Source organism: Bos grunniens, chromosome 13, assembly GCF_055505025.1.
Source record: "Bos grunniens cultivar Pamir isolate PY7600 chromosome 13, Bosgru_T2T1.0, whole genome shotgun sequence".
Taxonomy (NCBI): Eukaryota; Metazoa; Chordata; class Mammalia; order Artiodactyla; family Bovidae; genus Bos; species Bos grunniens.
Genome location: NC_141177.1, coordinates 19,154,106 through 19,181,321, shown reverse-complemented (window position 1 = coordinate 19,181,321; position 27,216 = coordinate 19,154,106). Strand labels below are relative to the sequence as shown.

General features: G+C 44.0%; 1 protein-coding gene across 3 annotated transcripts; it reads right to left on the bottom strand.

The window, feature by feature from the left end:
• Positions 1–27,216, bottom strand: EDEM2 (ER degradation enhancing alpha-mannosidase like protein 2). 3 transcript variants are annotated; one of them, XM_086332217.1, is made up of 11 exons: positions 27,041–27,216; positions 26,695–26,805; positions 24,530–24,569; positions 21,915–22,020; positions 18,946–19,071; positions 16,324–16,535; positions 15,179–15,320; positions 12,339–12,463; positions 7,320–7,464; positions 3,392–3,513; positions 1–560 (listed from the first exon to the last, which is right to left on the bottom strand). In XM_086332217.1, exons 1-11 carry the CDS (start codon positions 27,145–27,147, stop codon positions 60–62), a joined length of 1,737 nt encoding a protein of 578 aa, XP_086188343.1. In that variant the 5' UTR covers positions 27,148–27,216; the 3' UTR covers positions 1–59. The 3 variants fall into 3 exon arrangements, with proteins under 3 accessions (XP_086188343.1, XP_086188344.1, XP_086188345.1); XM_086332218.1 differs by lacking the exon at positions 3,392–3,513; XM_086332219.1 differs by lacking the exons at positions 1–560; positions 3,392–3,513 and adding an exon at positions 6,442–6,760.

The following is a 27,216-nucleotide window of genomic DNA, read 5'->3' as shown; positions in this document are numbered from 1 at the left end:
TCATCAAAAGCCGATTTATTGTTACAGTTTAGTTTCAAAAACAAAATATCATCCAGTGGTTATGAGGAATCCAGGAAAACCTGTCCCAGTAATGCCAGCTTCGAGGTAAAAGGCTGACTAGGGCAGCTGAGAAGTGGGATTTTCTGCTTGGCCGGCTTCTTTTCCCTTGCCTGCTCATGGTTTTCAGGGGAGGAGAATGTTCCGGGCCCTGTTGGGGGTTCCCATGGCCCCGAGCTCATAGTTTTCTTCTGAAATCTCGACCTTTTCCGTTTGAGAGAGTAGAATTCCCTCATCAAATCTTCCACTTCCCACTGTTCTTCCTTCAGCCTCCGGCAACAGTGCAGGGCAGCGGGGTCGATGGGGTGTGCTTCTGTGTTGAAGATATAACCCCCAGCCCCCAAGACGCACTCCCCGTAGGGGGTGATTACCGCATCGAAGGTGGAGCCGTTGTTGTGGATAAAGTTGTCCGGATCAAACAGCAGGTAGAGGTATTTCACAGTCTCGGCCAGGAAGAAAGACTCCATGCGGTTGTCAAGCTTGTGGTCCCGCAGATCTTTGATCTGCCACGTGGAAGAGGGAAGTAAGTCAGACTAGCATCAGAGCAGGAGAAAGGGTCGGGGGCGGGGGGGCACCCCGGTGGGGCACCCCGTCAGGCCTTCCTGCCACTAGGCGGCTACGGATCTTTGAGCAAATCACTTAACGTCATCGCTCACCAAGCTTATCACAATTTTCAACTGGGCTTCCTTCTTCCATTCTTACCCTAAAGGATTGGTTGTTGTTGTTCAGTCGCTAAGTTGTATCCTACTCTTGGCAACCCCATGGACTGTAGCCTGCCAGGCTCCTCTGTCCATGGGATTTCCCAGGCAAGAATACTGGAGTGCCATTTCCTTCTCCAGGGGATCTTCCCGACTCATGGATCGAACCTGTATCTCCTGCTTGGCAGGCAGATTCTTTACCACTGAACCACCTGGGAAACGCTATGCTCAAGGATATTTTTATCTTAAGTCTTACCTGTCAATCCTCTATGGAAAACCTTCTATTAACATCCCATTTCCCGCAAACTAAAATCAAAGTCCTTATCGTGGCCTAACAGGTGTTTGCTGATCTGGCTCCTGCTCCTTGCTGACCTCATCTTTTTCCTGCTCTTTCTGTGGCTCTCACAGGTCCAGCCACTCAGCTTTTCTATTCCGTGAACATGCTCATGCCTGGCCCAGTTCTTTTCAGTGGTGTTCCTGAAGCCTGGCGCCACCTTCCTTCAGGTATCTTCCCCCTCCTTCACTTCCGGCAGGTCTCTGCTCAAATGCTGCCTCATCAGAACTATCTTTCTTGGTCCCCCTACATGATACACAAATATCCTAGCCCCTTTATCCTATCCTTTTTTGACTCCAAACATTGATCTAATGTTTACGTCTCTTAATGATGTAAAAATGTAGCATCATTTACTTATTGGACATAAAGATGGTTACCAAGTTTTTTGCTCTTGTACACAACTGATTAGGAGTCTTTACAAAGAAAAATTCATACTGAGTTTATAGTCGGGGATGAGTAGGTTTACTTGCTACAAACATTTATTTTAGTTTCTAAAATAAGTATTTATTTTAGAATTAGCAATGCATTTTCTTAAACAAAACTAGTTCTCAGTAGATATCTATTTTATACCCAAAAAATGTGACTAAAATATGGACTTGATGTACCAGGAATTATTATTCTTTTGTCCCATTTCCCAAAGGCCAAGGAGTCAGATGCCTATTCCCATCATTCACCTCGGCAGGGCTCCAAAAGACTTCATTTTCATGGAAATAAGTCAAGAGTTCTAAGGCCCCACTGAACTCATCCACTTTGGCTTTTCACAAAATACAACATACTAGAAATTAAAGCACATCCTTGCTTTATATTTCTCCTACACATACAGGTCTTCTCTTTAAAAATATGCATCTATGTTTTACTCATAGAATATAATCAATTACAACTTTTTGAAAAGGAAGAGTTTTTTTCTGATTTGATTGTTTTTAATTCCATACCCTAAAAAAACCTCTGTAGGCTTTTTGGTGAATTTCCTTCCAGACTATTTGCTTCAACATCTGGTTTTTACATGTCGGCAACCACTGTTTATTTCTATCTTGCCTGCTTGGGTCCTCTAAGGATGTGATACGGCTCTCCTCCTTGACCCTTTCAATCCATTCTCCACAGAGGGGCCAGAGTGATCTTTCTAAAATATAGCATGTCACTGCTCTGCTGTAAATCCTACCAAGGCTTCTCATTCCCAGCAGAATGAAATCCCAGCTCTTCCTCATGGCTAATACAAAGCCCTATGTGATCTAGCCCCTGCCTACTTCTGGGGATGTATCTTCTCCCACTTTCCCCCTTGCTCACCCACCTCCAGCCTCAATGGCCTCCTTTCTGTCTCCTAGATACACATTCACTGTTTTTTTACTGAAATGTCAGCTCAGGAGCTTGGTCTTTCTTCACTGCTATAATCCTCAGTCTAGCACAGCACCTGGCCCGTGAAAGACACTCAGTAGATATCCGTGAGACCAGTAAGGCTGTTTCATTAAGGATCCTTGGGTTTGCAAATAAGGCTTATTGTTGTTTTTCAGTCGCTAAGTCGTATCCAACTCTTCTGCAACCCCATGGACTGTAGCCAGTCAGGCCCCTCAGTCCATGGGATTCTCCAAGCAAGAATATTGGGTTGTCATTTCCTTCTCCAGGGGATCTTCCCAACTCAGGGATTGAACCCACATCTCCTGTTTGGCAGAGGGATTCTTTGCTACTGAGCTACCAGGGAAGCCCACAAATAAGGCTGTGTGCGTGTGTGTGCATGTGTGCTTAGCTGCTCCATCATGTGCAACTCTTGGTGACCCCATGGACTGCAGGCAGCCAGACTCCTCTGTCCATGGGAATTTTTCCAGGCAAGAAGACAGGAGTGGGTTGCTATTTTCTCCTCCAGGGGATCTTCCTGACCCAAGGATTAAACCCACATTTCCTGTGTCTTCTGCATTGCAACCAGATTCTTTACTGCTGAGCCATCAGGTTTCCCTGCAAATAAGGCTATGGGACTGTAATTCTCTTCTAAAATCCATTTTATAGGCCTTTTCACAAAATGTTTCACAAAACACTTCTTTGCAAAGTAGCCTATTCAGATAGCTAGAGGGTCTCTGAAGTAAGGAGAAGGCCAAGGGCATGGAGTCTAGACCCCTGGGAATGAATCCTAGCTCCACCTCTACCTGCTTTGGGACCTTTAGCCAGGCTCGCTTCTGTTCCTCAGCCGCCCCGTCTATAAAATAAAGACACTACTTACACCTTTAAGAGTCTTTCCAATGTTAATATTCCAGAGGCTCTTTAGTGGCAGGGGGAGACATTTCCCAATTCTTGGGCCCGTGGAAACACTTACTGTGGCAAATCCACACTCCACCTTGCTGATTTTCTCGATGGATTCCACAGCATCTCTTCCGAGTTCTAAGAGGGTGGGATCCCCCGTGGCACGGTAGAGGTACATGGCACTCTCAATGAGTTCTGCAAAGTTCAAAGTGGACCCTTCTCATCCAGTGGCTGGGCAGGGAAGGCTAGGAGCCTGCCTGGCACAGCGAGAGACTCCTCCCCTCCTTACTGTGTCCACAGGGTCCCAACTAAGGGGAACTGGGGCAACTCCCTTGAATTGAATCTTCAGAGCCAATCCACACACAATCTGAGGCTTAGTGAAGACCAGCATTAAAATGGATCATGGATTCCCATCCCAAGGGAGAGACAGGCAGCCAGGTTCTGGGATGCAGAAGGGGGAAGGGGCTGCTGCCCACCTCCCAATATCTGTTCCCGCCTTCTTCCTTAGTAACAGAATCACTAACTTTACTCAAGCACAAGGCTCCCCGGATTAACAACTATTCCCAGCAGGCAGGTGTGGGATTTCTTTGGAAGGAATGATGCTAAAGCTGAAACTCCAGTACTTTGGCCACTTCATGTGAAGAGCTGACTCACTGGAAAAGACTCTGATGCTGGGAGGGATTGGGGGCAGGAGGAGAAGGGGACGACAGAGGATGAGATGGCTGGATGGCGTCACTGACTTGATGGATGTGGGTCTGGGTGAACTCCGGGAATTGGTGATGGACAGGGAGGCCTGGCATGCTGCGATTCATGGGGTCGCAAAGAGTCAGACATGACTGAGCGACTGAACTGAACTGAACTGACACCAAAGAGTACCACATAAGGCCGGAAAATCAGAGAACAAGTTAAATTTCCTGTTTTTCTTTTGACCACATGGTATGGCATCTTAAGTTTCCCCACCAGGGATTGAACCCAGGCCCCTTGCAATAGAAGCGAGGAGTCTTAACCACTGGACCGCTAGGGAAGTCCCCCCAAAATAAACTTCTATTTTAATTAAGCTACTATTTTTTCTCTGCCACTTACAGCCTAACTGATCCTAAAGCTTCAAAGAGTCTGACTCTGTCATTATAAGGCCCTTTCCAAGATGGGATGGGCAAAAAGATGAAGGTTGAGATATTCAAGAACCAACTTACAATCTAGCAAAGATCCAGCCATCAGTTCACTGTGCCCAGAGCAAGACAACAGTCTTGCCTTGTTCTACACAATTGGAATCTGACATTCGGACATGAGCCCCATCATAAGATGAATATTAGCCAACTAGCCAACAGGAGCTGGACTGGATGGGACTATGTGTCTGGAGAAAAGAAAACCCAGCACAATGTGTTTGTTGCTTTCAGATATCTCGAAGGCTGTTATGGAAAAGAAAGACATGACTTCTGGGGTGGGCTCGGTGGGTAGAAGCTACAGCTCCACAGACTTTGCTACTTCTTCACCTGTCTTTACTCGGACAGGAAAGAACTCTTCTCCTCTCCCTACACAGCCTCTCCTCCTCATGTTCTGCTTCCTATTTCCTCCTGACTCCTGATGAGTACTTTTTTCCCTAATGATTTATTACTGTAAATTCTATTTCTAGTTTTGTTTTTTTTTTTTCCTGGCCACGGCATGCAGGATCTCAGTTTCCTGACCAGAGATCAAATCTGTGCCCCCTGTCATGTAAATGCAGAGTCTTAACCACTGGACCACCAGGGAAGTCCCTTGAACATTTTTATGTGTAATTCAAGGAATTAAACACATTGGCTTTATAGAGTTTGTTTCAATAGGAATTATTATTCCATTTCATTTTGGCAGAGTTGAGAAGACATCAGAATTGTTTTATATTCAATTTCTTTTTTTTTAAAGCCATGCCACACAGCATGTGGGATCCTAGTTCCCTGACCTGGGATCAAACCCAGGCTTCCTGCATTGGAAGTACAGAGTCCTAACCACTGGACGGCCAGGGAAGTCCCATCTGTTTCTTATTTTGGGAGAAAATACCGCTGCCGATCTCCCCAGTGTTCTCCTACTTCTCCCTCCCTTTAACCCACAGGCTTGTGGACACTTACTAATCTAATTGCTCATATTCTAAGCATAGATGGGGGTACATTTACTGGTAGATGAACACACTGTGTGTGTTCAGAGATGGAAAAGATGGTGCCTTCGTGGGAAGCCTCCCCTTATGCTTCTCGCAGCTGTCTGGCTCAGCGCACCCAGGGCCAAGCATCTTGTTTCTTGTTTTCTCTTCCTCACACATAGGCCTGCGCCTGCTAGTGACTGCTGTAACTTCTGGTGTATCTGGTCAACTCTCTGCAAGAGGGTGAGAGCCCAAGGTTTAGACTTGGACTTAGGTGAGGGTGAAGGCCTTCGGAGGCTTTTAGGCTAGGTTCTGTGCTCCAACACTGCTGGTCAGAAGCATGCACCAGAGCATCGGCACTGGCCAACCTAATTATAGAAGAGTCCCTTATCTCCCATTTGCTATTGTTTGGGTAGGAAGAGTGACTGGTCTAAGGCATTTCTGGATTCCGGGCTGTGGTGCCTTACTTTCCACTGAGCCTTCCTGTCAGCCTATCCTGCAAATAAAACACATTGCCTCTGTAAGTAGTGAGCCTTCTGTCATTGTTGGTAACCAAAGGCACGAGATACCTACATGATGGGGCTATTGCAGGGGGGTATCAATTAGAACAGGAGTCCCCAACCCCTGGGATCTAATGCCCAATGATCTGAGGTGGAGCTGATGTAATAATAATAGAATAAAGTGCACAATAAATGTAATACACTTGAATCGTCCCCAAACCATCCCTCCCCCAACCTTGGTCTATGGAAAAATTGTCTTCCACGAAACTGATGCATGGTGCCAAAAAGGTTGGGGCCACTGGATTAGAAGACCTCTCAGGTTCCCTCTATCTTTGAGAATGCACAAGCCTAGGTCTCACATTTAGTCCCAAACTCTGTCTTCATCCTATTTAGTAGTAACATGGCATCAATACAATCTGACCATTTTATGTTAAAAAAAAAAAAAAAAGCTATGAGAATAAATTCATGAGCAATAGTAAAAACAGCAGCCTCCAAGGAGTCAAAAATGACTAATTTGCTCTTTCCAGTTGCTGTTTTATTCCCACTTCTGTTGCTTCTCCAAGATTCTTAGAACAATGATTGAGAAGATTAGCACGTCAGAGGAGGAAGGAAGTGGGGTAAAGAAGGGCAGAATGGGCAGAAGCCACTAGAAGGCCCATCCCACAGTTAAAAGGCATTCAGGTGGGAGGAGTCAAAAACAATGGGAACATAAGCTATTTTGGGGTGGGGGGGCAGGGTGACTGTGTGCTGACTCAGCTTCCTTCCTCTGCCCCCCTTTCCTTTCCCCTCCTTGTAATGTTTAACTTTCCTTTAGTGAATCAGAAGATCGGAGCTGGAAAAGAACATAAGAGAGTTATCGAGTGTGTGAGCCCTTCCTTCTCTATGTCTTGAGGACTGAGCTGCAAATGAGGAGGTGGGGGACAAGAGATAGTTCACTCCTAAAGTCCATTCCTAAAGTCCCAACATTCCACAGATGCACAGTTTATCTGACCTGATCCATTGACTTATGATTAAGATTGCCTATGCGTCCAAAATCCCAATGGCAGGAACTCAAAAGGCATCAACCTGGCTTTGTCCATCTCACTTGCTTGTCCAAGTTTGAAAGAGCATAAGATGTAATGAAGAGACCTGGGTTCCAGTCCTAGCTTCTACACCTAACAGCCTTGGGGAAGCCATTGCAACCAACCAGCCTTCCATTTCCTTCTCTGAAAATAAAAGGGATATAGAATTCCTAGCAGGAAAACCACCCAGAGTCACTGGAAGAAGCAGATGGGGGAAAAAAATGGAGCTGTGAGCATTTGTGAGGCATGGAACCTCATAGAGATGTTGAGGGCTTGGGGTTCGGAGAATTGGAGGCTGTGAGCTGGCCATGGGCCAGAGATGCTGCTTACCTGGCCGAAGCGGGTAGCCCTCTCGCTTCTCCACTGTATATCCCTGAGGAATGTTGTAGAATTCTGGGAGCCCCCCAAACTGCTTCCAGATGGTGTAGTAGTTGAGGAAGGTCCTCATGGCATTGTCAATGTCCCCAATGAGGCTCTGCAGGAGAGAACTGGTTGTCAGGAAAGCAGCCACCAGGCAGGAAACCCACATACAGAACCTCACACACACCCTCGGGGGAAAGAGGAGGCAAAGGCTTTGGAGATCAAGACCTGTGATCAAACCCTGAGTTGGCCATTTACTCACTGTGCAACCTCAAATCAGATACTTAACTTTTCTGAGCCTCATGTACAATGTGCAATTATAATGTATATTTTATTTTGCTGTAAGGGACACAGGGTGTATACAAAGTCCCTGCCCATCAGTACTTGCTCAGTCAATACTGGCTACTAATAGTTAAATAGGTAAGTCAGCCATCTGATTTGAAATTCTAATAAGAAAAAGGTTGATTATACTAAGTTTCACTCCTACCCTATACCCCAGAACGTAATCATTTTGCATTAGTTTGTAACATAAGCAAAGGTGTATAAGTATATATTACTTCCCCTACATGAAATACAGCTTATTCAATATACTGTTCTGCAGTTTCCTTTATCATTTAACAATACAACTCAATTTTTCCAAGTAAGTACATCTCCCTCCTCCTATTTATACAGTTGCATAGTAAGTATCCCACTGCTTGGATCACAATTTAATTAGCTCCTTATTGATAGTTAATTGACTTGCTTCCAATCTTTTGCTGTTTGCTATAATAATCAATGCTACAAGAAATAACCCTGTACTTATGTCAACTCAAACATGTGAAGTGTATCTCTAAGATACATTTCCAGAATTAGGATTGCTGAATCAGAGGATGTAGGTGCTTGTCATTTTACTAAGTGCTTCTAAGTAGCTATTCATATTAATATAAGCTCACAGGGAAGCAGCTGACCTTCCTGACATCTCCACTGGATGTCTCAGGGATAGAACAAATGACATTTTCCAGGCTAAATTCTTGGTTCCCTCACTCTCTCACAAATTTGCATCTCTACTCTCACCTCTCTCCCTTTTCAGTAAATGGCACCACCTTCCACTGATTCCACTCTGGCTAGATAGCTGGGGGTCATCCTTGGCTCTTCCTTCTTCCCCAACCCTTACATCCATTCTACCAGCAACACCCATCAATTCCCTCTCTCTAAAACATCAAGATTTTTCTCTACTTATCTCCAGAGCTACCACTTGTTCACTAGCATCTTGCACTGGGATGACCTCAAAGGCCTCCTCACTGACTGGTTCTCTGACTTGTCTTCTCTAGTCCACTCTCCCCAGTACGGCCAGAGTAACTGTCTTACTCAGAGGCTTATGCTGACCAGACTCAGCATAAGGTCAAGATGCCACCATGGCCCTCAAGGCCCTGTGCAATCTGGCCACTGCTGACTTTCCATTAACTGTTCTTTTCCTTCCTTGGACTGTGGCCATCCTGCTTTTGTCCCTGATAAACACCTGACTCCTTCCTGCCTCCAAGACCTTCACACATCATGTTTCCTCTGCCTGGAATATCACCCCCACCCCTACTTCTTCAAATATCAGCTTCAGCATCACCACTTCTGAGAGTCCTTCTTATCTAAAGTAAGTCCCCATCTAATATTCTCTCTTTTAGCCTCTTATTTGTTTCCTTAATTGCAACTTATTATTTTATGAATTTGTCTAAGTTTTTCTTTGTGTTTCACTCTCTATGAACTTCGTGAAGGCACCCAAATATCTGTTGAGGATATGAACAAATTTAATGTCCTCCTTTCTTCATCTATGGAACATCACCTCAATGGGCTATGATGATTCTGTATAAAATGCCCAACACATAAATCATTCTTTCATAAATATTTATCACCTCTATGTACCAAACTGTCAGCTAAATGTTAGCTATTAGTGTTATTATAACCTCACAGAGAAATAACCCCAGAAACCTTTCTCAAAACAGGAAAAGTGCCACACACAAAGCACACAAATCCTATACAAACTGGGATGGCAAAGTGTGATATATACTCACAAAGGAATATTATTCAGCCTAATAAAGAAGGAATTTCTGATATAGGTTACAAGCATGAAATTTGACATTATGCTAAATGAAATAAGCCAGTCACAAGAAAACAAATACCATGTGATTCCACTGATATGATACCTGGAGTAGTCAACATCATAAAGATAGAAGTTATAATGCTGGTTGTCAAGAGGCTTGGGAAAGACGGAATGGAGAGTTAGTGTTTAAAAGGTGTAGAGTTTTAGTTTTACAAGATGAAAAGAGTTATGGGGATGGATGGTGGTCTACATAACAACATGAATATAAATTCCATCGAACTGTACACTTAAAAGGATTAAGATGGTAAATTTTATGATGTGTGAATTTTGCCACAATTTAAAAAAAGGAAAAAAAATACATTTATTTTTCTTTCATTACTAGACGTTTGGATCATTTCCAGTTTTTCTTTGTCATAAACTTTGCTGCTAGAAATACCCATATATGAGTTGCATCTTTCCCTGATCAATTATTTTCTTGGAAAATATGCACAGAAATAAAATCATGCAAAGTCAATAGGTGTGATCAGTTATATGGATGGCTGGTACAAGCAGGTTTTTTAAGGGGAATGTAGGCACAAATGGTTTTAAGGAAATAGATTTCCAGATCCTCAACTTTTCTAAAATGTATCACCGACACAAAGGCAGGCTACCCATTCTGTCTCTTTCACAACTGTCCTTCTACCACTTGACAAAAGCAAGGTGGACCCACCAACAATCTCCAACCTTCCTGTGGAACACTGAACACTCAACTAGGTTAAATTTAAAATATTAGTGTAATGAAAAACAAAAAAAATATTAGCTTAGGTATTAAGAAAAATGAACGACTCTAACCACTGGGTAACAAATCCTTCTGCAAATCAGATGGCTTTCAATTCTTTGCTTTCAAAAAATGAAGAGAGGAACTGGTCAAGTTGTCAGCAGAGACATCATTAAAAATAATTTTTGATGACAGATCATTATGTGATTTTCTTTGAACAATATAATATTGCTACTTCTTCAGGTCAAAAAATGGTTGAATGCTGGCAATTTTATACAGTTCAATCTATTAACTTAATGATTTCAAAGAACTGAATGATACTGCAATTATCAAACTCCTTCCATCCATCTACTTATTTATGTGCTCAGGCTCCTCAGCACTTATATTTAAAAAAGGTGAAAAGCAGGAGTAAAATTGATGTGTAACTGTGCCCCGTTTTAGCACATATGGGTTGCAAAAGAGTCGGACATGACTGAGCAACTAAAACAACAACATTCTTCATGCACAAATACATGAACTACTTAAAATTTTAAAAAGCCCCAAAAATCTCATTAAGAAATGAACCTCCAATTAAGTTGCTTTCAGGTTAATAATCATCAAAAATTGTAAGCTATAAATGTTGTTTTAATCATTTACATACTAATGATAACTAAATCCAGAAGAAAATAAATACTCAGAGCCTGTGGGCATGGGAAATTTTAAAACGTTTTAAATTTCTACATATGAATACATTTTGTCACAGAGCCATATATAGGGTGTCCAATAAAATGCTTTCAGCATAAAATTATAATTAGGATAAAATCCTATTGAGGTAGTAGGATGGAAATATGAGTTGGAGGAGAAAAAGGAATGGTATGCCATTATTTAAATTCGTAAGATTAAAAATATGCAAGGGACACTACAATTTTTTAAAATTTTTTTAGGGGATACTCAAGTAATAAAATTTGGAGATCTTAGAAGAGCTGGACCAATATTCAATATTATCCACAAGTTCTCTAGGAGCTTCTTTCCCCATCTGTAAAATGAAAGGGTTGGCTAAAAGTATATAATGGGAAACTAGTTAAATAAATGATGCTATGTCTATTCAATGGAATATAATATGCAACTGTTTAAAATTAAAAAGTAAAATTGATCTATATGTATCAGTAAAGAATGATCTCCAAGACAGTCAGTGAAAAGTAATAAAATACTCCTATTTATATAAAGAAAAAAAGGGGCCATAAATATACACATATCTATGTATATGGATTTCTGGAAAGAGGTACAGAAAACTGGCAATAAGGGCTGGCTTGGAGAGAGAATCTGAGGGTGGGGGCTTGAGACTTATTTATCACTGTATTCCTCTTTTGGGGGGCATTTCTTTTTATGCTGAAAAAATTTACTACTCATCTATGTGTCCGACTCTTTGTGACCCCATAGACTGTAGCTTGCCAGGCTCCTCTGTCCATGGAATTCTCCAGGCAAGAATACTGGGGTGGGTAGCCATTCCCTTCTCCGGGGGATCTTCCCAACCCAGGGATCGAACCCAGGTCTCCTGCATTTCAGGCAGATTCTTTACCATCTGAGCCATCAGGGAAGCCCCTACATGTTCTAACCTTTTTTTAACTTCTTAAAGCTAAAAAAAAAATTTATAAAAATATTTTAAATATAAAGTATTTAAAAATATTTACAGCTTATAAAAATATTTTAAATATTTGAGGACACCCACAGGGTGGATTAGATGGGCTCTAAGATCCCTTCCCACTGCAATGCTATCAGACCATGCAATGGGAAGACACAATGATGGCAGCAGAGTGGCCCCAGATGCATTCACACCCTTCTTAGGCCAGCTGTCAAGAATGAGGATATGTGACAGAAATGTCCAATGGAGAAATGGTCATTGCCAATGGCTATGACCGCCCAACCCAGAAAAGACACTGTGTACTTTAAATGGTACAACATTCCACAGCAAACTAGAAGTTCACTTCCTGACACCTGAAAGCTCCCCCTGAAAAACTCAGTCTGGCAGAACTTTTAAATCTGTCTAACTCACTCTAAGCCTCTCTTCCCTCCCCAACCCACCCTTCCAATAAAACGTACTCAAGCGCTTTGATTACACATCAGAATGAGCTTGCTTTGCCCGTTCCATAGAAAAAGGACCACCCTCTCTGATTGCTCCTACCTGAAGACCAGGCCAGTAGGCCTCCAGAGACTGGAAGACTGGCATGGACACAGTCCCCTTGTACATCTGCACCCATAGGTACCAGTCATCGAAGCGGGTGTAATTCCGAATGGCTTTGTTATATTCTGCAGAAGTAAGACAATGGACATGTCAACGATGAGGGACACAGAAGGCAGGCTTTGGCAACTGGGGGATGGATTTAAACATTTGAAAGACCCTCGGGTGACCCAGCCTCAAAGTAGACAAGGATGCAAGGAGATAGATGAAGGAATGTGGATTCTGGAGTCGAACTTCCAGGTTCAAATTTCAGCTCCAGCTCTGCTACTTGCTAGCTGTGACCCTGGGGCAAGTTTTTCCCCTCTTAAGCTTCAGTTTTTGGTTTTTAATTTAATTAAAAATATTTTTATTGGAGTGCAGTTGATTTACAATGTTGTGTTAGTTTCAGGTATATCATAAAGTCAACAGTTATGCTGTTGTTCAATTGCTAAGCTGTGTCTGACTCTTTGTGATTCCATGAACTGCAGCATGCCAGGCCTCCATGACCTTCACTATCTTCCGGAGTTTGCTCAAATTCATGGCCATGCTATCTAACCATCTCATCTTCTGCCTCCCTCTTCTCCTTTTGTCTGCAATCTTTCCCAGCATCAAGGTTTTTTCCAGTGAGTTGGCTCTTCACATCAGGTGACCAAAGTTTTGGAGCTTCAGCTTCAATCCTTCCAACAAATATTCAAGTTTGATTTCCTTTAGGATTGACTGATTTGATCTCCTTGCAGTCCAAAGGACTCTCAAGAGTATTCTCCAGCACCACAATTCAAAGGCACTGATTCTTCAGCACTCAGCCTTCTTTACAGTCCATCTCTCACATCTGTACGTGACTACTGGAAAAACTATAGCTTTGACTATGTGGACCTTCGTCAGCAAAGTGATATCTTTGCTTTTTAATACCCTGTCTAGGCTTGTCATAGCTTTTCTTCCAAGGGGCAACTGTCTTTTCATTTCATGGCTGCAGTCACCATCCGTAGTGATTTTGGAGCCCAAGAAAATAAAATCTGTCATATATACATATGTCCACTCTTTTTCAGATTTAAGCCTCAGTCTTATTATCTATAAAGTGATGAAAGTAATGTTATACATCTCATGGGATTATGCAGTCATTTGTTCACTCAACAGTATTTACTGAGCACCTCTAGGTTCCTGGGTTGGGAAGATCCCCTGGAGAAGGAAACGGCAACCCACTCCAGTATTCTTGCCTGGAAAATTTCATGGACAGAGGAGCCTGGTGGGCTACAGTCCATGGGGTCGCAAGAGTCGGACACGACTTAGGGACTAAACCACCTAGGTTCCAGATATCTAGGGAGTGGCAAACAAATCAAAGTTCAACCCTGAGGGAGCTTGCATTCCAGTGGCAACTTGAACTTATAACAACCCCTAGAGTGTAAAGCCATGAGAGTTAGGACTTTGTTTTGTTGATTGCAGGATCCCCAACATGAAGATAGTACCTAATAAATATGCACAACAAACGTTATCTGGGGACTCCCCTGGTGGTCTGGTGGTTAAGAATCTGCCTTGCAATGCAGGAGACAGACGTTTGATCACTGGTCAGGGAACTAAGATCCCATATGCCACAGAGCAACTAGGCCTGAATACCACAACTAGAGAGTCCATGCATCTCAATGAAAGATCCCTCATGATGCAACAAAGATCCTGCAGGCTGAAACTAAGATCCAATGAGGTCAAATAAATATTTTTTTAAAAAGCAGATATTTAAAATTAAAACAAAACATTATCTGACTGAAGTACCAAAAACACATCCAAATAAATAAGACAATCTCAATGTTGTGAGGATTAAAAGAAACAGTCTATGTTCAGTGCTTGGCACTGCAGTTGATACATCAATGGTACCCAACAAATATTTGCTGAATAAATGAATGGTAGCCATAATTATTACTAGGTGCCCAATAATTCCTCAGTATCATTATTGCTAGTGTCTAAGGGACTGGAGGGTAAAATGTTTCTATTCAACAGACATTCATCTGCCAGCTACTTCCTGCAAAGCACTGCGGGAAGTACAAAGATGAATAAAGCCTGGATGTTGCACTCAGCTGGTAGAGCTGTAACTTGTGAAGACAGCTGATGGCAAAAAAAAGATGCTGAAGGTCCTAAATTTTACTGAGGCAGCATCAGGCTATTTCCTGGGCATAATGACATTTAAGCTGAGCCATAAAGGGTGAACAGAATTTGAACACATAATGGCAGGAAAAAAGGCATTCAAGGCAAAGGAAACACAGTATGTGCAACGGCCAGGAAATAAAAAATAATCCAGGGCCGCCTGCAGGCAGGCAGCACGGTTCAGCTGGGCTCTCGCAGGACAGCATGAAGAGGTGTGAGGGGCCTCAAGTGGGCAGTGTGAGTCCACGGTAGTTTTGAATGCAGACTCCGGTACGCAGAACTAATTGTGTAGGCAGGCTGCTGCTGCTGCTAAGTCGCTTCAGTCGTGTCTGACTCTGTGCAACCCCATAGACGGCAGCCCACCAGGCTCCCCCGTCCCTGGGATTCTCCAGGCAAGAACACTGGAGTGGGTTGCCATTTCCTTCTCCAATGCATGAAAGTGAAAAGTGAAAGTGAAGTCGCTCAGTCGTGTCCAACCCTCAGCGACCCAATGGACTGCAGCCCACCAGGCTCCTCCGTCCATGGGATTTTCCAGGCAAGAGTATTGGCGTGGGGTGCCATTGCCTTCTCCGGTGTAGGCAAGCACTTGGGAGCAATTGGAAGTTTATAAATAAATGATATTTCAACAGGGGAAACCAAGAGGAAAAGCCCCCCTTCCCCGCCCTCTTTACCTAGGAACATGGCCATGAGCTTTTTATCCTGAAGCAGGATGGCTCCTTTCACCAGGTACTCAAAGTAGGAGTCCACACCAGCCCCGATGCCTGCGTCCTGGGCCACCCATTTGCCAGTGAGCACGTCGATGTGGTTGCCAACCTAGGAGAAAGACACGTGGTCTCAAAGGAGGGAGCTACTTGAGGTCCCCAAAGTGGCACCCTCTTAAGGAAATGTTAAGGATTCCTCACACAACTTTCACTTTCAAGCTGACTTAGAACCAGAATTTGTATAAAACATGCCCCTACCTGAATCATTTTCAGACAACACAGTCTTCATCTGTCATAATGACTCAGTGAGGAGGTATAAGTATGTCACATTACTACTGAAGTAACTGTGGATCAGAAAGGTTGAGTGACTTGGCCAGGGTCACACAGTTTCAACAGAGTAAAGCCAGAACTCAATCTCAATTCTGACTAAATCAGAGCTATTTCCTGGACAGCTCTGGCTCACTTACTGTTAATTTCACTGGATGATCCAGTTTAGGAACTGCAATCGACCTCAGAGATGACTGGTCACATTTTTCATGGGTTAGTAGGTGTGGAGAGGAAAGGGAAGCCCTGGTATCAAATAAGTTTATGAAACACTGTGTTAAGCAAAATTAAACAGATGAATTTATCAGAGGTTTTCATAACCTTTAAGCTGTTTGTGTTCATTATAACTCTTCAAAGAAAGGATACTATTTATAATATTCCCCAAACTTAACTGACCAGGAATCTTTTTTTCATGGAACAGTTCAGTGTCTCTTATCATAGTTTCACAAAAATATGTAAAAATGAGGGCCAGACAGGCGGATTATCTAAGGTCACTGAGTGAGTCGGGGCATGAAGCATGTGACCCACTCCCTAGAAATCAGAGAAGCTCAAGGAGTCAGAGCTCGTCACAGCCCCGCTTCCTGGTAAAGGATGTACTCTCATGCTCTCCTCCTCTCTGTGCCAAAGCAGGAACTGGAGGTCTCATCTACTTTCCGTGTTGTTAGCCTAAGTCTTGAACCACTCCTGAGGTCACCCTTCGTTTCCTTCAGCTGAACTGCAATTTGTTGCTCAGAGCCCCGAGCCCCGAGCCGCGTAAGCACGGGCCAAGGTGGCCAACTTGCGGGACCTACCAGCCCAATGTCCGACCGGCTCTCCCAGAGGCGCATCAGGGCCACTCTGGCCACGTCTTCGAACACGGGGTCACCGGTGAGGCTGCTGAGGGTGGCAAATTCCACAATGAAGGTCCCGATGCCTGCCGTACAGGTGACAGGAGTCTCTCCCGGGTTCACGCCGTGAAGCAGGTTCACCGTGCCATACGGCATGCCAGTGGGGGTCTGAAAGGCTGAACGATCACAAAATTAAGACCCCAGACAGGAGTGGGGAGGTGGAGATGGTTGGACACAGGCCTAAAGCCTGAAGCTTTGGCCAGTGCTTCCCTCTTGTCCCCTAGGTTCGCAGTCCACAACCTTTTTGGCACCAGGGACCGTTTCGTGAAGACAGTTTTTCCACAGACTGGGGCAGGGGGATGTTTCAGGCAGTCACATGAGTGATGGGGGCTGATGGGAAGTGGCAGATGAAGCTTCACTCGCTTGCCCACCATTCACCTCCTGCTGGGTGGCCCAGTTTCTATCAGCTTGCACACCAGTACCGGTCAGCAGCCGGGGGTTTGGGGACCCCTGCCCTAGGTGATCTGCTAGAGACTGAGCCAGAGAAGGATAAGTGTTGCAACTGGAGACCTCAGTGGCCACTTAATCCAGATGCTGCTGAACACCGCTCCCCATGCCTCGGGCTCTTGCCTGTGATGCGGAGGGGAATGAACAGCAGGCTGTGCTCCGGGTTGGCACGCATGCTCACTGTACCTAGAGCAGCTCTACTTTTACTTATTTTGTACTGCGCCTTAAGAGGCTAGGCAGGTAACTTAGTGTGAAGCAGGTGGGGCTTAAGCCATAGGCAGTGGTGGGGCTGTTGGCACAATGAGGAAGCCATTCATCTACTTCTTAAAACACCATTCTGACAAATGAACCATATCTGCAGACTTAGAGGAGCCAGTTCAGGATTCCTGCTCTAAAGAGTCTTGGGGGCTATTTTTTATTCTTTCTTTTTTCTAAATTGGTGTATAGGTGCTTTACAATGTTGTCTTAGCTTCTACTGTACAACAATGTGAATCAGGTATACATATACATATATCCCTTCCCTCTTGGGTTTCCCTCCCACTTCCCCCCACCCCACCCCTCCAGGTCATCACAGAACCCTGAGCTGAGCTCCTTGTGCTATACAGCAGCTTAGCATTGACACAGATACACTACCATGTGTAAAATAGATAGCTAGTGGCTATGTTATTTTTTTTAAAGGATATAAACCATGAACCTGCTGATTGTAGTCCAATCCTCAATTCACAGGTAGGAAAAGACATGCTTGCAAAGAAGTGACTCAAAAGTCACACAGCGAGCCAAATGGCGCTAAGATGAGAATGACTGCCACGTGCCCGCTCCCTGCTCCCTCCCCACAGGCCCAGTGCCCTGCCCACCCCACCCCAGCGCTTTCTGATTCCAGGCAAGGATCTAGACAGCAAGCTAGAGGCAGAGACTTCCTCTCCAGGCTGAAAGGTCAAACAACCCCAGAGCAGCCTGTGCGTCACCAAACTGTGAACAAAGCTGACAAAACTTCCAAGAACCACAAGGCCCAGCAACTCTACTGTAGGAGGAGAAACTTGCTATCTGGCAGACATGAATGGAAAGCAAGGACGATTCAAGTCACCACCAAGAAGGCCCCAAAAAGATAGCTCGGAAAAGTCAGGCAGTCTTAAAAAGAGAGGGGGGTGGTGACTAAATCCTGTTTCTTGACCTGAATGGTAGAAACATGGGTGCCGACTTCAACATGTACTTTGCAATATGTATATTTCTCAATTAAAAAAAAAAAATTAATGCCAAAGAAAAGTTTCCTCCAAGGATGAGTCACACAGAACATGAAGCTTTAAGGAGACATGCAGGCTGTAAGACAGCGAGCCTGAACTGGGATCGCTCATTCTCCTCAGCTCGTCCCCAAGCATGAGAGGCAAGTAGGGGTGAAGGGGAGAAGTGACATGGCCAAGAGGCTGGTGGAAAGCACAGCATGATGTGTTTGGGTGTGAACAGCACTCAGAACTTCCACCACACCCTGAAGAGAACACAGTGTCCAGCTGATGCTGCTGAGCCCAGCTACTGCCCCACCAGACAAACACTGTGGCTTGGCCTGCAGCCCTGGACATGGCTTAGCTACAAAACAAGTCCCTCTCGTGTCTCAGTGGTGTTTGAGGTTCTCCAAGAACTTTCTCCATTCTGACCTCATTTTATGTCTCCCCAGAGGGAGGAAGGAATCATGACTGTCATCTGATAGATGGGGAAATTGAACCAAGGAGAGATATGGGTCAAGAGATTGGCTGGCAGAGCCAAATCTGGAATCTGGGGTTGCAAATGCTCAGACCTGGAATCCTTTCATCCCAGCATTGTGTGGGCCTGGGAGGGGGCATCAGCACTCACTCAAATAAGGGCAAGAGCCTTGCAGCCGCCAGGCTCCCTGCCCACAGTCATGAGGTCAGCTTGTCCATCCTAGTCTAGCCCTCCAAATGCCCAGGACTCCCCTGATTTCCATGGTGGGCGCTGAAAGGTAGAAATATCAAGTGTCTGGTATAATAATTCAGCCACTCTCTTCTCCAGCAAGAGCAGCAGGACCTCCTGGACTTCCTCTCTGGTCTGTCTTGACATGGGTCTTACCTGGGAGGAGTTTCCGGGCTGCCTCCTCCGCCATCCTCAGGAGAGGCCCTGAGCAGGGCCATCCGGCCTCCACTTCCACCCCAGCCTTCTTTGATAGCAGGTGAGCCGATAGAAGTCCTCCTACCACTACAGATGGCACAAAAAGCAAGTGTCAGACTCCCAAGGACCAGTCTTTCCCTTGTGCAAATTAAACCCAATGCTCTGTTTGGTGGTTCACTGGGAAGCGGATAGAACTACCGAGGGAAAGAAGAGTCCATAACACCCATATTGGTACAGTGTTAAGGTCACCAAGTCTTTTTTCCTCTTGGTAGGTCACAAAAACAATGACTATCACTTTAGTCCCTAGGGTATACCAAACAGGACTTCCCAGGTGGCACTAGTGGTAAGGAACCCACCTGCCAGTGCAGGAGACATAAGAGATGTGGGTTTGATCCCTGGGTCAAGAAGATCCCCTGGAGGAGGGCATGGCAACCCACTCCAGTATTCTTGCCTGAAGAACCCCATGGACAGAGGAGCCTGGCGGGCTACAGTCCATAGGGTTGCACAGAGTCAGACACGACTGAAGCAACTTAGCATGCACGCACATACACCAAACACCAGGTATTTTGTGCCCTCTTCAAAGATACTGAGGTTCAGAGGCGTAAAGCGACTTGCTCAGGGTCGCCCGGTCTGCCTGACTCCAAAGCCCATGCTCACTGTACTTGGTCACTGTCTCCCGATCGCCAGGAGAAGAAGGGAAAGATACTTATTACCTTCATTTTATTCATTTCTCTATTTCAATTTATTACATAATATTTAGGACTTATAAAAAAAGACCTAAAGTTTACATATCTGGAAATATGGCGAAACTGGTGACCTTGGGCTTCAGTTTCCCCCCTTCAAAGGCCAAACAAAGGCAGTGAGATAATAACATTTTCCTACTAAGAAAAGCTGAGAAAGAACGCACCTGCACTAAAGGACATTCAAAAGGACGTTTTTCAGATACAAGGAAAGGGACCACAGATGTAAGGTCTGTGATACAAGAAGGAAAGATGGTTCCCAAGTGGCAAATAGTAGTAAATCTAAACCTTCAATTCTATAGAATGGCAATAATATATGGATGGCTTAAAAGAAATAATTAAAATATATAACTAAGGCATACAGGTACAGATAATCCTCAGAGCCAGGTTTTATATTATTCAGGAGAAGAATAAAGATCTTCATTAATTTTAGACTATGTTTGTTAAATTTTCCAAGAAAACTAATAAGCTAGATATACTGCATACTTTCTAGATTAGTAAAGAAAAATGGGATGAGGGGGAAAACAACTCAACCTACAGAAGGCATAAAAAAGAGGGACTTCCCCAGCGGTCCTTGGTTAGGTAACTCCATGCTTCCGTTGCATGGGGCGCGGGTGGGTTCAGTCCTGGTCGGGGGAACTAAGACCTCATATGCCACATGGCACAGCCAAAAAAATAAAATTGAAAAGAAAAAGAGAAAGAGTAGAGAGAAAGATGGGACAAACAGCACAAAGTAATACTATAGAAATGAACGCAAATGTACCAGTAGTTACAGTAAATGTAAAAGAACTGAACGCTTCAGTTAAAAGAAAAGATTGTCAGAAGGGATAAACATACTATGTAAATTACAAAAGACAGAGCTAATCATAAAATTCAGACAGATAGAAAGTAAAAGAGAAGAAAAAGACATACTGGGCAAATGTCAACCAAAAGAAGGCTGATACAATTACATGGGTATCAGAAGCAGAGACTTAAGGACAACCTTAACTCATAGATGACAATCTGGGCTCAGCAGTTCTGGGACACAGCATTGAGTATGGCCTCAAACTCAGGTCTGATCCCTACACCAGGATTTTATACCATGCTGTCCCTCTGCTTTTTTTAATTAAAAAAATATATATGTCTGTAATACAAATTTCATTGCACATAACATATAAAATAAAGATGAGCAAAATGAGGAGGAAAAAATATAACTATCATCCAGAGGTGATGGCTGTTAAGCCACCAATGATCTAGAAGCTCACTGAAAAGAAGGGTTGTACTACTTTCATAAGAATCATTGGATCAAAATTCACTGAAATGTATAAATCTGTGCATTTCAGTATATGTAAATGCACCTCAACAAAAGGAACGAATCATTTAAAAAAAAAGATTCATTGGCACCTGCTAAAAATACTGACTCTAGGACCCAACCCAAAGATTCCAGTTCATTAGATTTAGAGTGGAGTCTAGACAGCTGAACTTTTAAAAAGGTCCCAGGTGCTTCTGATCAGCATCCAGGTTTGGAAACTAATACCCAAGACTCACGCTATGTAATACAGCAAATAGTAAAAACATGCCATGATTTAAATTTGCATTCATTAAAATTCAATAAAATTAAAAATTCAGTTCTACAGTTGCAGTAAACACATTTCCCGTGGAGATGGAAATGGCAACCCATTCCAGTATTCTTGTCTGGAAAATCCCATGGATGGAGGAGCCTGGCGGGCTACAGTCCATAGAGTCGCAAAGAGTTGGACACAACTGAGCGACTTCACTTTCCCTTTCAAACATGTTTCAGATGTGGCTACTGGACTGGACAACAGAGATATAAAACATTTCCATCATCAGTGCAGAAAGTTCTATGGGTAGTGCTTCCTAGGCAATAAGCTATGAGAAGGCAAGGATTACATCTTTCTTGCTCTTGGCTGAAAGCCTAGTACCAAGTATATGTTAAATATGTGAGTAATCCTGGCATGTTTCTCTTCAGTCTTTTCTCTGTCCCCTGCTCACTTTCATGTCTAAAACTGATGAGGGATCCTGAGACCTCCCTACCCCACCCCCAGGACGGAAGAGCTCTGTTGATCTGTTTTGAGTCAAGTGGCCTGGAAAGGCTGGCCCTTAAGATCCTATTTACCACCTCCTGGTTTATATGGAGGCCAAAACTCCACAGTCTCCTTTCTTACAAGGATCCTCGAAGGCACCCCTCACCTCGGATGTTGGTTTCAAACACAGAGGCATTCACGTCAATATCAAAGTCCACATTGTCCTGGAGCACTTCAACCACTCTTTGGAATTCTGAGACATTCCCCAAAATCTGTAGGAAAGAGAGACCTGAGAATGAGGCTCCCAGGCTTGTAGGCACTGGAGATGCTAGATCAGAGTCTAGGATCTTATGCTGGTGTGACTCTCACTTTTTCAACTTAAGACCTACAGTTTCTGTTCTAGAACTGCTGGTAACAGTTCAAAACACTGAGAGCTAGAAATCACACAGACCCAGTATCAAGACATTAGTAAATTCTTTGGTTCCAGCTTTGGAAGAGCTGCTTTTAGGGATTCCCTTTTAAGTACCCCAGGTTGGGAACAGGGTTCTAACAGCCTCACAGCCAAGATCATAGGAAAGGGGCCCTATTTTCCTGCTGCTTCACAGCTCAGAACATGTACTGAATGGAATGTATTTTTAAGAGAATACAGTCTACTTTTTTTTTTTTTTTTGTATTTTAAAGATTGGGAGGGCTAGGGAAGTAGCCCTCAAATAAACTGTTATTACCTCATAGGCCCCCTCGCTGGGGACACATCAATGTATCGGTCTACACCTACTTGCTCAGGCAGGTCCTCTGGCCACTCCCTTGCCCCTTGGAGGCTGGGTGCAGCAGCTTCTCTTACATTCCTGCTCCAAGCACGGGACTGAGGAGGCCAGACCCTGTGGCTGGAAACCAGGGCAAAGCCATAAGCAGTGACTCAGGGCTCCTGGGGTGCATGTGTATAGTTGAAGCTGCCTGTCTGCATGTATCCTCTGGCTCTAATGCAGTCTGTTGGCTCTGCAGCACAATATGTAACCAATAAAGCTCCCTAGTTTCCACAAAAAAAAAAAAAAAAAAGAATCCTAAGTACTCATTTAAATGAAACCAATATAAAGACTGTAGACCACATAAGGAAATCTTAGTTTGACATTTTCAGTGGATATCTGTTGTTTTTAACCTTGTCACATTCATCCTGGTGAAAATACTGCAGGTTGGTTGACCCAACACTGATTTCCAATCTTCTTTATACTTGTAGCTTCCAGCCATAGAAGCTAGAAATCCGATTACTTGTTTCACAGCCTCATTTGCCACTAGAGGTGACTGTATTATCCAGTCAATTCTGAGCGCTGTAGTCTACTAAGGGCACTTCTTAGAAATGGCCTAATAAAAAGAGACAAGACACCATTGGCATGGCTTTTACCATGAAAGCAGACTTGATTTCTGGAGCTGTGGCAGCCATCCTAGACCATGAGGTATGAAGCATGAGAATGTAAGTCAATATACTAATGATGGCAAAATGGAAGGATACCAAGACAATGGGTTTCTGATGACACAGTTAAGCAGCTGACCCAATGCTAGACATTATTAATACCTTCAGATTTACTTTTACTTGAGAAAATTAAACCCTTTTTGTTTAAACTGTAAGTCAAATGCAATCCCGATACCTTTTATTCTGATATGACTGCTCCAATTGTCCCTTGAGGAATCACCCTTCTTCCACAGTCACTCTTATAATTTGAAGAAGCTGATTCCATTCCTTCACCTACACCAGTCAGCATACTAAATCTCTTGGCCAACTGATTAGTTCAGGGATAGATGTGTAACCCAAGCCAGATCATTGAGACTCAGTCATGGCAATCAATGAAAAATAACTAATTCTTTCCACACACAGGTTACTAAATGAGTGGGATGTGAGTCTGGAGCTACCAGTGGTTACCCTGTCAGCATAAGGAGAGCCTGAGAATACAGCCAGCAAAGGAGGCAGAAATGAGATTGAGAAAGAGATTCCTACTGACATTATTTATATTGTCTGGAACCAGCTGGGTCTAAGGCCAGTCTTTACCTGGACTTTTTAGCTATGTGACTCAGTAAATTTCCTCCCTGTCTAAATCTATCACTTGCAACCCAAATAATCCTATCTCAGCATTTAAAACCCTCTATGATTTAGACCTAATCTATCCTCTGTGTCTCTCATTGTTCATCTAGCCTCATCTCATCCACTTCAGTAGAACTGTATCTACTATTCCTTGATTTTCTAACCTCAGACATGCTGTTCCCTCTACTAGAAATCACACCCCAAGTCTTCCCATTTACAAATCCAACTTACCCTCAATCGTCTACATGTTACCTTCTCTAGAAAGTTTTTGATTCCCCCAGCTGAAATTGACCTCTTCTTCCTTCAAAAGAATCCAGTTAAGTTTATCCCCACAACACTGAGGCATCTATTTCTTTCCATGTGATGAGAATCTTTGCACAGGCAGGAGCCTCACTCATTCCTACATTCCCCCAGAGGGCTGAGCACAGTGCATGAGACAATTACTCAAAAAATATTTGTTAAATGATTGCATGAATCTTTCTCCACCTTGTAGCCAGTGATCTTCTCAAAGCAGAAATCTAATTTCCTGTCCTCATCTTGAAAAATGCCAGTGGCTTTCCACTGCCCTCAAATTAAAAAGATCAAAGTGAAAGATGAAACTCAAAAGCCCAGGTGAAGAATTCACTTTTCACCCACAGCCAAGCTGCCAAAAGAAGAATATTGGTTATGCAATGTTAGAGAGAAAAAGGAATAGATGAGACACTTACCAGCAAGGTGTCCAGAGCATCAATCAGAGTCAGAGAAAAACTGTAAAAGGACAAAAATATCAGCTGCTTAGCAACAAAATCAAGCACCAGATATCAAGGCCTCAGATCAGATACCCCAGAAACTAATAAGTGAGGCACAGCAATACCTCTGCCAGTCCCACTTGCTGTCACAAGAGATGCCATAGTGAAAATCGCCAGGAACCTCTGACCCTTTTAAGGCACTTGGGAGGTGGGCAGATGCAGCTGACTGTAGTCAAACACATCGCCTATATTCTCTGGAATTCTCTACCATAGGGAGGCAGTATAAGATTGCAGCTCCCAGCATAGGCCTCCCACATCTATGACTTTATCTCACAGTGCACAGAACTGTAGGCTTAAGAATACGTATGGCAGTATTGTTTTTAGAACAGCAAAAAGCTAGAAATAACCCAAATCTACACCAGTTGAAGAGTGAGTAACCAAATCGTAATATATTCAAACAGTGCAAAACTATGAGGTTGTCAAAAAGATTGTTATCAAGAGTTCTATGGGCTAATGTGAAAATATTCAAATTATCTAGTTTAATGAAAAAAACAAGCTACAGAATAGGTAGTGTCATATGTTCTAACTGCATTGTCAAAAACAGACATATATACAGAAAGCAGATTAGCAGTTTTTTGGGCCAGTGGTGGTGGAGGGATTAACTATAAAAGGCCATAAGGGATCTTTTTAGGGTGACAGAAATGGTTCTCTATCCTATGATGGTGGTTGCTACACACTTATAGTGGGTGCATTTCATGTAAATTACACTTTCTAAAAGTTAATTTAGAAAGATACATATATACATATCTATAGGATGGTATAAATCAAAAATATTTCTGGAAGGACCCACAAGAAAGTTAACAGTGATTGGAGTTCTAGCATATGGGAGATATTTATTTTATTATATGACATTGTACTGCTTAAATTTGCCATTCTCGTGCATTAGTTTTTCAACTAAAAAACAACCCAACAAATTTTGGGGGCTTCCCTCATAGCTCAGTTGGTAAAGAATCCACCTGCAATGCAGGAGACCCCAGTTCAATTCCTGGGTCAGGAAGATCCGCTGGAGAAGGGATAGGCTACCCACTCCAGTATCTTGGGCTTCCCGTGTGGCTCAGTTGGTAAAGAATCTGCCTGCAATGCAGTAGACCTGGGTTCGATCCCTGGGTTGGGAAGATCCCCTGGAGAAGGGAAAGGCTACCCACTCCAGTATTCTGGCCTGGAGAATTCCATGGACTGCATAGCCCATGGGGTCCCAAAGAGCTGGATATGACTGAGCGACTTTCACTTTACTTAATTTCTCCAGTTCTTAGCATATTCATTTGTAAAATGGAGATAACAGCACTTAACGCCTAGGGATGTTAACTACACGAGATGAGGCAAGGAAAATGCTTAGCACAGTGTTTCCTCAATGTCAGTTTCGCTAAATGCAATGATTCTTCACTCACTCAGCAAGGACCAAGACAGAGGATTCCATATCATCGATTTTTTTTTCATAGATTTTTATTCTAGTGGAAGTGAGAAACACAAACTAGCAGATAAGTGAAAACGACAGTATCAGAGTGAGAAATGCTACAAAGAAGATAAAAAAGTGTGTTTGTGAGACTGACTAGTAGGGGATGGGTATTTAAGGGAACTGACACTAAGGTGACAGTTTGAGCTGAAATCTCAAGAAGCAGTCAAGGATGTGAGGATAAAGGAGGAAGTGCATTTCAGTTACACTTACCAAGGCTCTGAAGTTTCACCTTTGGAAGAGTTATAGCTCCTCCTGGGCCTGTTTGACTACTTACAACATGAAGGGGTTGGGTCTTCTGACTTCTTGAAGCCCTTCCACACATCCTATGGCTCCAGAGATTTGCCCAAGTCCCAACAGCTGATGTCTGTTACTGCTGTGGCCAGAGCCCAGAGATCCAGCCCACTAGGATAACCCAGCCTTTTCCCACCTTGTGATACAAATTTCCAGGAGGCTGGGTGGATCTTGGTGGCCGTGGGCCTGAATTGAGGGGAATGCGACCCCACCCTGGCTAGGAGCTTTTTCTGGAACCCCGTGAGGAGACCATGAAGCCACCAGTTCCAGCAGACCCGCCGGCCTAGGACCAGACTGCTAGACCCAAGCCTCCCCCTTGCTCCTCCCTTCGCACTACCTGCCCCAGGTGTCGTGCCCGTCACAGGTGAGAGGCCGCAGCTCATCGTAGGGAAAGGCATTCTCCAGGTAGCTGTCGTAGGCGTGGTAGAACATGGCTTTGACTCGCTCCCTGTGCAGGGTACGAGAAATAAGGCAGAGGGTCACCAAATGAAACCAGGCAGGGGAAGGACAAGAAACAGGGCGGAAAGTGGGAATTGTCACCTGGTTTCTGCCAGGAGCCCAGTAAGCTGGGTGCCAGCAGGTCAGGATGGGGGTCCCGGAATGGAGGGAATAGGGAAGGGACCAAGTCTTTGCTTCCTATTCCCCAACTATGGAAGGGCAGGGAGCTCGACCCCCCACTTCACCTGTAGTGGGCGGGGTCGGGTGCGGTGCCATCAGGGCCGGGTGCACCATGGTGCAGGGGCAGCAGTGCACACAGGAGGCCAAGCGGGACGAGCAGCCGGAAAAGCATAGAGCTCGTGTCCTGTCAGCGCCGCCGCTGCAGCAGCAGCCACCACCACCCGCTCATCCTGCGAGCCCC

What these genes read in the sequence shown, in the direction of transcription:
- EDEM2 (XM_086332217.1), bottom strand. Translation starts at nt 27,147, where the DNA reads ATGCTTTTCCGGCTGCTCGTCCCGCTTGGCCTCCTGTGTGCACTGCTG. An exon ending in ATGCTCTGGACACCTTGCTG is followed by an intron (nt 22,021 to 24,529) that starts GTAAGTGTCTCA and finishes TCTTTCCTACAG; the next exon opens with ATTTTGGGGAATGTCTCAGA. An exon ending in GCCGGTCGGACATTGGGCTG is followed by an intron (nt 15,321 to 16,323) that starts GTAGGTCCCGCA and finishes TCTTTCTCCTAG; the next exon opens with GTTGGCAACCACATCGACGT.